General features: G+C 33.1%; 1 protein-coding gene across 6 annotated transcripts in view; it reads right to left on the bottom strand.

Annotated features, from left to right (window-relative positions):
• Positions 1–12,528, bottom strand: part of LOC149950964 (condensin complex subunit 3-like) — a 54,521-nt gene extending 41,993 nt beyond the window's left edge. For 5 of the 6 annotated variants that reach the window (XM_090167955.1, XM_090167953.1, XM_090167954.1 and 2 more), the window contains exons 1-9: positions 12,390–12,520; positions 7,955–8,080; positions 7,224–7,472; positions 6,214–6,442; positions 5,447–5,677; positions 3,251–3,461; positions 3,026–3,178; positions 1,635–1,751; positions 926–1,139 (exon numbers count right to left, since the gene is read on the bottom strand). In XM_090167955.1, the coding sequence (XP_090024081.1) occupies positions 926–1,139; positions 1,635–1,751; positions 3,026–3,178; positions 3,251–3,461; positions 5,447–5,677; positions 6,214–6,442; positions 7,224–7,472; positions 7,955–8,080; positions 12,390–12,392 (1,533 nt within the window). In that variant the 5' untranslated portion in view covers positions 12,393–12,520. Of the gene's footprint in view, positions 1–925; positions 1,140–1,634; positions 1,752–3,025; positions 3,179–3,250; positions 3,462–5,446; positions 5,678–6,213; positions 6,443–7,223; positions 7,473–7,954; positions 8,081–12,389 lie in introns of all 6 variants that reach the window. The other variant, XM_090167952.1, reaches the window with a different exon arrangement.
• Between the last annotated feature and the right edge of the window lie 26 nt (positions 12,529–12,554).

Genomic DNA, 12,554 nt, shown 5'->3' with positions numbered 1-12,554 from the left:
CTCAAATCTCTAATAGCGTTTTCCATTAGGCTGCTCCGAGCCGTCTCGGATCGCCCCCAAAAATGAAACATTCCATTGGGGGAAAAAGAACAGCTCCAAGACGGATTCACATTTTCCATTGACCCTGTTGCTCCCTCGCGGACTGATTAGAGCTGCCCCATCTCTCGATCGCCAATGGAATACGAACTTTATACACTTTTGCTTGACTTACCCCTTACCAAAAAATAAGTTGGCTAAAAACCACTTAGGACAACTTGTTTTTCAACTTGGTTTTCAGTTTGTATTTGGGACAAATGCCTACTTAATAATAACTTAAATCCTCTTTATTATTCAACTTATTTCCAACTAAACCAGAACCAACATTTACACTTAACTACTTAAAAGCAACTTAAATCCTACTAGGGAAACATCTAAAAACCAACTTAAAATATTATGTAATTTCCTGACTACTAAAAACCAACTAATTATAAACTTAGCAAAAGCAGTATTTTCCTACCAACTGAATAACAACTTATTACCCGTTTAATAGTAACTTGAAATATGCTGACAACTTGAGCCTACTTAATACCAACTCAATATCAACTAATAATGTGTTAACAAACTAAATACAAACTGAAATCCAACTTATTTTTTGGTAAGGGACGAAAGATAGCAGACGCTACGCCACTCTCCTAAAAATTTGTATTTCATTGGGAGCAATTTAGATGGTTCCTCCAAGCACCTACAATCTAGAGCGATGACGTAGGAAACACAATCAGGTCTCTCTCAGAGTGGTTTCAATGGAAAACACTATAACCGGTGTACAAATGTCTTACATAGAGATATTAGGTCACAAAAATCCTTCAGCAACAGCCTCCATTGAGACTACTCTGAAGCTGCTATTTGCTATTGAGCTACATTAAACCATAATATTAAGGTTAATTACTTTAATTTTGGTAGAAATCCTTTCCTTTTCGGTAATTTCAAATTCCATTGTAAGTACAGGTTCTCTTATATTAGAAATCATCTCTGCTACCATCACAAGTCGTTCCTCCGGGTCAGTTTTAGTTTTAACTATACATGATATAAGTGACTTCACTAATGCTGCTCCACAGTTGGCAGTGACAAGAATGTCATTCACAACAGCATTCAATTTCTGGCTAAAATAACCATAGTAAATTGTTTATTAATAAACTCATGGTAACCAAATAACCATTGGCCAAAGTGGGTTGACAAATTTCCCCCAACACTGACAATTATCTATCCATTGCACCACATTAACTGCACTGGCCAACATATACAATTGGTTTCAACAAGGATGTATTTATTTATACTCAGGGAGAATGAATATGTCGAGATTATTTTTAGCGTTTTTCCAATTCCACCCGTTGGGCCCCCCAGTATACTGCTCCGCTTTAATAAAATCAAATAATACTGCAATCTCATTGGTTCTTAAAAATTACGTTTTTCGACGCGATTAATGCTGCTGCGAGGACGCAAAAAATAAGACCGCCTCCTTTTTCCTCCCCCCTCCCCTTAGCGTGACGGGGTTAGGGGCTCAACGTGTCCGTCGATAGTCTCGACATATTAATTCTCCCTGAGTATAAATAAATACATTTTTGGTTTCAACTTCTCAATTACCAATAGACACTCACCTTCCAGCCATGTCCGTTAAATCATATTTACTCCCAATAGCCAGGAGTTGTTCACAAATAAACTGGTGGTCCAATTTTTTATTAAGGTCCCATGTAGGATCAGCTGTAGTAATGTAGCTTTATAAAAAAGAAAGAGTTACGATTGTACTGATAACATTCTGGGAATTCTACCTATGGAGATAACAAAAAACAAAACTAGATTGGTGCACGACAAAGTGCCATGAGTGCATAGTTATTTTAAACTAGATTCATAGCAAAAAGATTGCTGCTATAAAGACTAGATAATATTCATAGTTCTTCATTGATTTAAGTTGTTTCTAAGGCTGGACGAATATCTCCTTTTAGCCTATCGAGACTAATATCGCACACCCAAAATTTTCTAATCGAATACCGAGATGAATAGTAGCTTTCAAACCAAATAACAAATAGTTAGACAAATACTACCTTATCAAATGTTCGTCGAAAAACATTTCTAAGAGTCAAAATATTAAAATTTTTATACCCAAATGGTAGAACTGAATTATTTCAATATGTCATAGATAAAAAAAACTGTTCACACAAAAAGTTTCTGATAAGAGCTAACTGACCAATGACGTATGGTCATTTATGTAGAATTGCCATATAGATTATATTTGACTTTTACTGAGCGCCACTGCCCTAGTCGTCAATCACCAAGTGAGAGACCTACTGTAGAAATTTCTTCCCCCCCAAAACAGGTTTTAGCTTTGCTCTCCCCATAGACCAGGGGCTTAAAGAAGGATTTTTTAGAACTGCCCAAAAAAATTATGTCGATCAAGCCACTATAAACAAACTAAATCCGCAAAATATACTTTCAATGAGCTATAAAAGCACAGAATTAAAAATCTGTAGCAGACAATATTTTAACAAAATTATGAGAGGAAAAAAAGTAAGTAACTTAGTTCAGCAAAACTGGTTGAGTTGGTCAATATGTACCGGAAAAACCTGTTGACCGCAACATCTCACATGAGTTAATCAGCTTATATAAATCTTTCATACTTTTTTGTGATAAATTCTCAATAAATAGCACTGCCCAAATCTGATTTTAGAACTGCAAATCAGAGTTTTAAAACTGCCCACTATTTTAGGCCCTGCCGTAGACAGCTATGGAGTGGCACAGGCAGATTGGGGTGGCGGGAATTGAGACTATATTTTCCAAATATGTGTTATTCAATATTTGATCTTATACAAAAAGAGGGGTGCTAATTATTCGGTTATTCGCCCAGCCAGTTTTGTTAATTTTTTTCATTATCACACAATTTCCATTAAAGGTATTCATTAATAATTATTAGTTATTAGTGTGATCTTTATAATAGTAAGAGTAGATTTAAGGTAAAAAAATGTATTTCTGTACCCGTTGAAATATCTCTTACTTTTTCATATACTGGCAATAATGGATTAATTCTGGTTGAATTTGATCTAAAAGATTATCTTCACTCTCAGCATCTAGTTTTTGCAAATAGATTATCAAGTATTTCCAGTAAAAAGCATTTTCACAGTTCAATTCCTCTTCTGGAATAACTTTTCTTTAAAAAAATAAAAGTTTAAAATTTCATGCACAGGGATTTTATGCCAAGATAACATGCCAGAGAGCTTACTCTTCATTTAACGTTTTCACAAAATCATTCACAGCTTTTTCCATAGTTTCATTTTCAAGTATAGCATCCAAAACTAATTTGATTGCATTCAGATTTTCTTCAGTTTCCTGTGATCCAACATCAAGACATCGCAAAAGGTTTTGTACACTGCCATTACACATTTTCAGCCATGTTGGAACCAAATGAGATACAACGCTGTTTTTAACAAGCTCTATACATAAAAGCAACAAAAATCAAAAGTTTGTAAACCATATTGCAACCAGCTTCTTTATTATTAAATATTTTTTAAAAAAGGGTTTGAAATTCAAACAGAATTATGGGAAAATTGGCTTTTATCACCATTTTACTAAATGTACTTAATTTTTTTAAATAATTTAGAAGTTCAATTAAATTTTAGGCCTACAATCGTTCTAATTTACACTTAAGAAAAGAGGTAACAGCCCTTACCAAAAAATAAGTTGGCTAAAAACCACTTAGGACAACTTGTATTTCAACTTGGTTTTCAGTTTGTATTTGGGACAAATGCCTACTTAAAAATAACTTAAATCCTCTTTATTAATCAACTTATTTCCAACTAAACCAGAATCAACATTTACATTTAACTACTTAAAAGCAACTTAAATCCTACTAGGGAAACATCTCAAAACCAACTTAAAAATATTATGTAATTTCCTGACTTCTAAAAACCAACTAATTATAAACTTAGCAAAAGCAGTATTTTCCTACCAACTGAATCACAACTTATTACCCCTTTAATAGTAACTTGAAATATGCTGACAACTTGAGCCTACTTAATACCAACTCAATATCAACTAATAATGTGTATACAAACTAAATACAAACTGAAATCCACCTTATTTTTTGGTAAGGGAGACCTCTGCCCACCAATGAAAGTACTCATTTTAACCATTAATATCAAACTCTTATCATTACCCTTCCTACTAAATGCGGTTAGGATGGGAGGTGCCTTTCCCTTACCAAAAAATAAGTTGGATTTCAGTTTGTATTTAGTTTGTATACACATTATTAGTTGATATTAACTTGGTATTAAGTAGGCTCAAGTTGTCAGCATATTTCAACTTACAAGTTGAAGTTGTAATAAGTTGTTATTCAGTTGGTAGGAAAATAATTCATTTACTAAGTTTGTAATTAGTTGGTTTTCAGTAGTCAGGAAGTTACATATTATTTTTAAATTGCTTTTAAGTAGTTAAATGTAAATGTTGATTCTGGTTTAGTTGGAAATAAGTTGATTAATAAAGATCATTTAAGTTACTTTTAAGTAGGCATTTGTCCCAAATACAAACTGAAAACCAAATTGTAATACAAGTTGTCGCAAGTGGTTTTTAGCCAACTTATTTTTTGGTAAGGGTTGTGTTTTAGGTAAACGCTAAAGCCAATCAGGAAACAGGCATTCATCATTGACTTGATCCATAATGTTTCCAGGATTGCTCATTTCAATTACTTATCAATCTTATAAAAATCTCTATTACTACAAAATCAGTTGATAATCTTAAAAGAAAGTAAGCTTTTAACTTCGTGTTAAACCTCCGCAACAAAACTAGCCAAGTTTCAAAACAATTTTTGAGCAGCATATGACCAGAAATTGATTCATAAATGCCATCCCTTACCAAAAAATAAGTGGTCTAGGAAATGCTTTAAGTTGGTATTTCCAAATACCAACTAAATACCAAGTTAAAACCTACTTAAAACCAAATTACAAATAATATGTAATTTTCTGACCACTAAAAACCAACTAATTACCAACTTAAAGAAAAAAGTATTTTCCCATCAACTTAATAACAACTTATCACGCCCCTTTAACTAGTTTATTGAAATATTCTTACCACTTGAGCCTACTTAAAACCAACTTAACGTCAACTAAAATGTGTGTACCAACTAAAATCCAACTTATTTTTTGGTAAGGGATTTCCTAATTATGTAGCAAGTAGTAGTCGTGGTGGTGGTGGTGGTGGTGGTGATTAATTATTTTTTCATGACAATTTCATGAGCTTCTTCGAGTTTCCTTCTTTTATAGAGCTCTTAGTACCAAATAAATTGATCAAAAACATATGTGCCTTTTTACCAAGGATTTCAGGTAAATTAAGTAAAAGTTTGGTAATTAAGATCCACTATGGATACTTCACTCTTACTCTACATTAATGTGTTATTACCACAAATATAAAATATGCAAAATACCTGAACGATCCTGAAGCCCTTCCTTCAAAAGACGTACTCTTTTAGAGATTGACAATGCCTTGATATGCACTTTCTCAGCGAGAAGTTCATAGGCTTTCTTTCGTACTTTCTCCTTTTCATCTCTAGTACGATCAAAAACTGCATCTAATGTTACTACAGTAGTGCCTATGCATCCCAGTATCGCTTCTCTAACTAAAGGGTTGGGATCCTTTTTTAAGTGAAACAAATATTCTGAAACAAAACAAACAAAATTAAAATTATATTTATTCCATTTCAAATAATTTAATAATAATGATAAAAACCGGTATTTAACTGATGAAAATTATAAAGGATGGCAAATGCTAACTGAAAATGTGAAAGTCGTACTGTGTTCACCTGGTGTTTTATTGAAGAAAACACACAGATTATCTTTCCCCAGCTAAAGGGTATAATTATTATTATTATAAAGGTTGGGTGGTTGGGTCCATTGTGCAGCCCCAGCCTTTTAGACATGGAAAAGCCCAGTCTCCAAAATGAAGCCCAAGATTTGCTTCCCAAGATATTGGAAAAATCACTCATCCCCAGCCTGAGTTAAAGGGTAAGACAAAATGCTTGGCTCATAATAACATGCTATCTCTCTCCATATGTAGGTGGACAATATCATGCGTAAATATTAAAATGTCTCTCACATACTAAAAAAATAACGGTGCGTAAATGAGATTTTTATAAAGTGCGTTACAAAATTTTGAAGTCAAATCGATGTAATAAATAAACAAAACAAAGCTTACGTTTTATCACTGGACATTCTTTATTCATGGGATCTTGTAGTCTGAAAAGAGCCTTCACCGCCTCAATACGAACATTTATAAATTTATCTTTTAAACAGACAAGCAGAGACTGAGTAAGGTTTTCAAATAAATCATCATCAATTACATGGTCAGTATTCATATCATTCAATAGTAGTTTAAGAAGGCGGCAAACATGGAGGCGAAATGAATTGTCAGTAACATCATAAAACTAAAGAAATAAAATTAAGAATGAACATTTTATATATGTAAGCACCTACACTATCATTATTAAATTGTAAAAATCAAAATAAATTTTGTTGCATACATTTCGGCAAATATAATTGAAATTAATTCAATTTTGAGTTGAAGACAATTGTTCACTATCTATTGAAACACTATAGACTGATTTAGAGATATTTAACAATACCAAGAAACAATTACATTTAAAATCTGAAAAGGAGTATCGGCCACTAGCGTTAAAGAAACCTGGGAATTAAACCACGTAATAGTGACTTAATAATCTAGAGATTAATAGGATAAATTAAAAATCTGTCAATTCAAATAACTTATTTTCAATTATGTTTCAACTGTCAATTTGTTTAAAATAATTTGATTACTAGTAATTTCCATTTTAATGGCTCTCAAACGCTCGAGATTGCTCTGATCAACTTTTCGTGTTCCATATGAATCTCTAGATTTGCTCTGATCAATTTTCCCATATCCCATTTATTGCTCTCAAGAGCTCTTATCTCTAGAAAACGATCTGATGATATACCACTGATTAACTCATCGAGACTTGTCTTGGGAGTATTTCTGGTTCTTCCTATGAGCTTGTACCACTTAAAAGAGCGTTTTTTAAACATGCACTTTTACAATTTGTAAATGAAATCGCTCGAATCCTCATAAAATATTCCATTTATCTCACAATCAATTACATCAGAGACCGATTTGGAGCAAATATAGAGTAGTAAAATAGAAAATTTTATTTGTTAAATCAAATAAGCACTAACCTGAATTAAAAATTTCATCAGTTTTGAAATAAAAGGATTTGGTGGACTCTCTGGACTTAAACTTTCTTCCGAATCAGTGTTTTGGGAACAGTTCATTTCATTTTCTTTATTTTCCACAGGTACAAATAAACTTAATGCAAATTTTGATATGAATTCCAAAATATTATTGACGTAAGGATTTGGATCAGGCATATTTAGAGCCAATAAAAGATATTGTTCAAACTCCTCAACGAAGTTAGTGAATGGAGTCTATAACAGAAAGAAACCAGTTTAATATTTTGATTTTTTAAAATGTAAATAAAAATTGTCTACAGGAAAAAGCATTTCTTTACTATTGTGTGATAAAAATTTCTTAGCTACAGCGCACTAATGTCTCAATTCACAATTCGAATTGAACCCATATTTAAGAAAGGCCCAATAGATAATTTGGCAAGGAATTCCCATCAGTTCAGTAAAATATTAATGACAGAGTTCAATAGCGGGATGACACTATTTCTAAACCTCAAGTAATATAAACGAATGACAGTTACTAAAATAATCTGTCGTTATTGACATGGAAATTATCACCAGCTAGTAGTAACTTAACCAGGACTTACTGATTGACTGGGAGTTAACTAATTCCACATTAATAATTTCCTACTACAAGAAAAGCTAGACTGTTGAACAATACAGTTTTAGTTTCCAAAAATAATTTTACTCAAACTACAAAATTACATTTGCAATAAACTTACAGTTTGGTAGAGCTTCTTTGCATATTCCAGTAACCTATTATGCGCCTGCCTTTTCTCTTGACACTGCTCAAAAATGTTTTTCAATGACATGCTAGCTGACCGATTTCTTCCATTGACTTCCATAACCTAAAAGTCAGTGTTATTAATGAAATAGGCGTATTGAAAAAATCATCTGCAGTCTAGATTTGCATCTCTACATATACTCCTATTTCTTATGAAATAGAAACATTCCAGAAAATAAACCCTCTGTTTTATTAATTCTCTAAAAAACAACTGAAACTATTTCTTTTGTTTTAAAAGAACACATCTTATTCGAAAAAGCAGAGCAAAAAATTAAGAAAAACAAGGGCCAAGAATTTTAAGAGAATATGCACAAATAAACTATTCGCGACCAAAAACTAACATTATGCCCCCTTTGGTTCGCCATTGAAACCTAGTTAGGTAGCAAATAAAGCAGACGTTATTAGTTTTTCCTCATTGTTATTGGTAAATTTGACTTTATAAATGATATAATTTTAACATCATTTGCTTAAATTTTGATAAGTCTAGTTAATAAACAAAAACATTCTTATGACTTTTTAATTAGTCTGTAACAGACACTAGATCATAGGCGCTACCTCGGAGAAGCTAGCGCCGTTATTCCACCTAAGCTCGTTTCAGTCACAAATCATTAATAATAATACTGGCAATTACTAGATTTCCTAAAGGATTTAACTCTATCAATAGATTTCTAGAATAAGTTTTTCAATATATGTATTTGATATGATATAAAAGCAAAAGGTTGAACAAGAAATAGATCATTTACAAATAACAGGGATTACACATGTAACTACCATCCGCTGAACCTGGTGAAAGTGGATTATAACTACTATTGTTTTCTTGGATTCAATAAACCACTTATCATGTTGGCCAATGTGAAGAATAGCCCCCCCTATTATTTTTCGTTTTTTATTCGATTTATTGGTAGCATTTTTTACGCTGAATTTAATGGTGTATTCATTATTATCCGCAAACATATAAAATAAAAGTTATCGGGAATGGGATTTTTCAATTTTCACGGGTATTATCCTGAGATTTCACTGGCTATTCTACCCCGAGATAGAGTAGGACACATGAAAACAAACTTTCATTTTTGTCTATACTAATTGAATATCAATTAATGATTTGGGCCAATGTGAAGAATTGAACATCAATTAACTATTTGGCAAAATTGCACTACAGCGGCCTAATGTAATTTCGTGTTTTTTTTTGGTGGAGAATGTAGCACTTGACGCATAGATTACGAAACTAATTTTTTTTGGGGCCGCAAATGATAATTAAATTAATTAACTTAATGTTAAAAATGTACTAATTTTAGGGAATTACCGTGTTTTTGTATTTGTGGGTGGCGGAGAATGTAGCACTTGACGCGTAGATTACGAAACTAATTTTTTTTTGGGCCGCAAATGATAATTAAATTAATTAACTTAATGTTAAAATGTACTAATTTTAGGGAATTACCGTGTTTTTGTATTTTTGGGTGGCGGAGAATGTAGCACTTGACGCGTAGATTACGAAACTAATTTTTTGGGCTGCAAATGATAATTAAATTAATTAACTTAATGTTAAAAATGTACTAATTTTAGGGAATTACCGTGGTTTTGTATTTTTGGGTGGCGGAGAATGTAGCACTTGACGCGTGACGCGCAGATTACGAAACAATTTTTTTGGGCCGCAAATGATAATTAAATTAATTAACTTAATGTTAAAAATGTACTAATTGTAGGAAATTACCGTGTTTTTGTATTTTTGGGTGGCGGAGAATGTAGCACTTGACGCGTTGATTACGAAACTTTTGTTTTTGGGTTGAAAATGATAATTAAATTAATTAACTTAATGTTAAAAAGTTAGTAGAGTGGAAACCTAAACAAACAGTAACAAGCCGTGGTGTAGGCGACAACCCGACGAAGAGAATTACTTCCAAAACACGTAAAAGACGTTACTAAACTCCCCGTATTGGCGCCTGACGGCGCCGCGCACTCGCTTCGCTCAAGCGCTGGGGGCGCACAGCGCCTCCCCAACCCCATACTAAAAAAAAGCGATGGGCCATCTATAACGCGACCTAGAGGACAGTACCAAGCCTTACGCATCAAGTATATACTTTTAATCTCAACCAGAAACAAAGTGGCCCAATAATAGAAAACACCGAGAAAATGAACAAAAACTGTAAAAGATTTGATAAAGTACGGGAATATCACTTTGTGGCCCAAAAATACAAAACACCGAGAAAATGAACAAAAACTGTAACTGATTTTATACAAAAAGGGAATATCACGTGGAATTCATTAGGACACCGAAACTGTGTTGCCGGCGAACACACGACGGAAATAAGTACAACAAAACACGTGCAAATGCCCAAAAATTAGAAATTTAAAATTACATTAAAAAATTAAATAATCATTTGCGGCCAAAATAAAAATTACCCTCGGCATCTACGTGACAAGGTCTATCAGGCGCAACCAAAATTAATATAAAATTCAATGAAAATGAGAAATTTTTAAAATTAAAAAAATTAAGTTAAACAATTAAATAATCATTTGCGGCCAAAATAAAAATTACCCTCGACATCTCCGTGACAATGTCTATCAGGCGCAACCAAAATTAATATAAAATTCAATGAAAATGATAAATTTTTAAAATTAAAAAAATTAAGTTAAACAATTAAATAATCATTTGCGGCCAAAATAAAAAATACCCTCGACATCTACGTGACAAGGTCTATCAGGGGCAACTAAAATTAATATCAAATTCGATGAGGCCGCTGTACTACACTTCACCCAACTATTTTAATTTTTTAGCGTATTTGGACAATACTTGATGCGTGGAACATAAATTAATTATTTGGGCCAATGTGAAGCATTGAACATCAATTAACTATTTTAGTTTTCCGCGTATTTGGACAATACTTGATGCGTGGAACATAAATTAATTATTTGGGCCAATGTGAAGCATTGAACATCAATTAACTATTTTAGTTTTCCGCGTATTTGGACAATACTTGATGCGTTATGGCTAGGTAAATAATGTCCTCTAGGTCGCGTTATAGACGGCCCATCGTGATAGCAAGAATGGGGTTGGGGTGGCGCCGTCAGGCACCAATATTCTGTTTTCGATTGCACAAGTTGAAATTCAGTCGATAAGAACTTTTCTTACCCTCGCAAATGCTTTGAAATTGTAGATTTTTCACACGTGTTAACGAAGTCCTTTGGGCTATTTTTAACAATAGGTACTTTTGTTTTTTTATGGTTTTTTTTTTATTGTTTTCGGGTTTACGATACTTGATGCGTCAGGCTTGGTGCTGTCCTCTAGGTTGCGTTATAGTTGGCCCATAGCCTTTTTTAGTATGGGGTTGGGGAGGCGCTGCGCGCCCCCAGCGCTCGAGCGAAGCGAGTGCGCGGCGCCGTTAGGCGCCAATACTTAGAGTACATTCGACGTTGTATAAGTCAACATCACACAGAAGTCATAGTATGGTTAAAAAAAACCTAAAATGCGTTGAAATACGAGAAGAATTCCCAACCCTTAAAAGTTAGTACTGTTCTGCATTTCAGCCTTTTCCTTTTTCGTCATCAGTACTACGTTCTCCAAAACGTATTAAAATCTAGAGATTTAAAGAATCGTCCTCCTCATCAATCCTACGTCATCAAATAAACAAACAAATCTCGAAATATGTCGTATTTCCCGTTGTAAAAATTGCTGGCAAGTAACAATTTACATTGATCATATCTTTTTAAACAATAAATTGCGATTAAAACTTTTTGCATTGTTAAAAAATCCCGTTCTTTGAGGTACATATCATTAACATATTCAGTTCCCTCCCAAATCCTTTATTTGTAAGAGTTAAGTATAGTCTACACTACCACTACAAATTTCATTTTCAGTATTACTCCTTAGTACACACCAAACATAAAGTTTGATTTCACGTGTCCTGCTCTATCTCGGGAGAAAAAGTATAGTACTCACATTAAACTATTGTCGGAAATGCATTGAAATTGACGGTTTTCAAAACGCGTTAACTTAACTAATTATCATTTGCGGTAACTAAAAAAAATACCTTCGTACTCCTTACACACTGGGCTTTCTTCTAAGAAAATAAAAAACCAATAAAAGGAGGGGGGGCTGTTCTTCACTTTTACCATAATGTTTACCACAAGGCTAACTGTTTTTCCATTAAAAAAGGATAGTTAAATAATCAATGGCATGATGTCAAATGTCCTAACAGCACTGTTTAAAACAGGCTTAATCTCTCCATCATCATCTTAAGCGCAATCTCTATTTAATTTCTATTGCTGATATTCAGATGTTCTTGCTAAAATAAATATTTGTACTTAATATTTAAAATAAAGAACAGAATAATTGTAAACATAATTACAAAAGAGACGAAAAATGTCAAATTTACCATGAAGCTACTGTGTTCTTCTTCAACTCGATTTATGTACTAGAATTTCTAGAAACCTACGTCAGGAAAATAAGCGTTACATATTTGATAAGTATCAATTAAATACCGTAACTCAATAACCTCAGCGCACAAAGATTGCCCGCGCGATTATAATTTTCAAATTTC

Source organism: Leiobunum rupestre, chromosome 3 (genome assembly GCF_980474605.1).
Source record: "Leiobunum rupestre chromosome 3, qqLeiRupe1.1.hap1, whole genome shotgun sequence".
Classification (NCBI taxonomy): domain Eukaryota; kingdom Metazoa; phylum Arthropoda; class Arachnida; order Opiliones; family Sclerosomatidae; genus Leiobunum; species Leiobunum rupestre.
The sequence above is the reverse complement of the archived record's forward strand: the minus strand, read 5'-3'. Positions and strand labels throughout refer to the sequence as shown.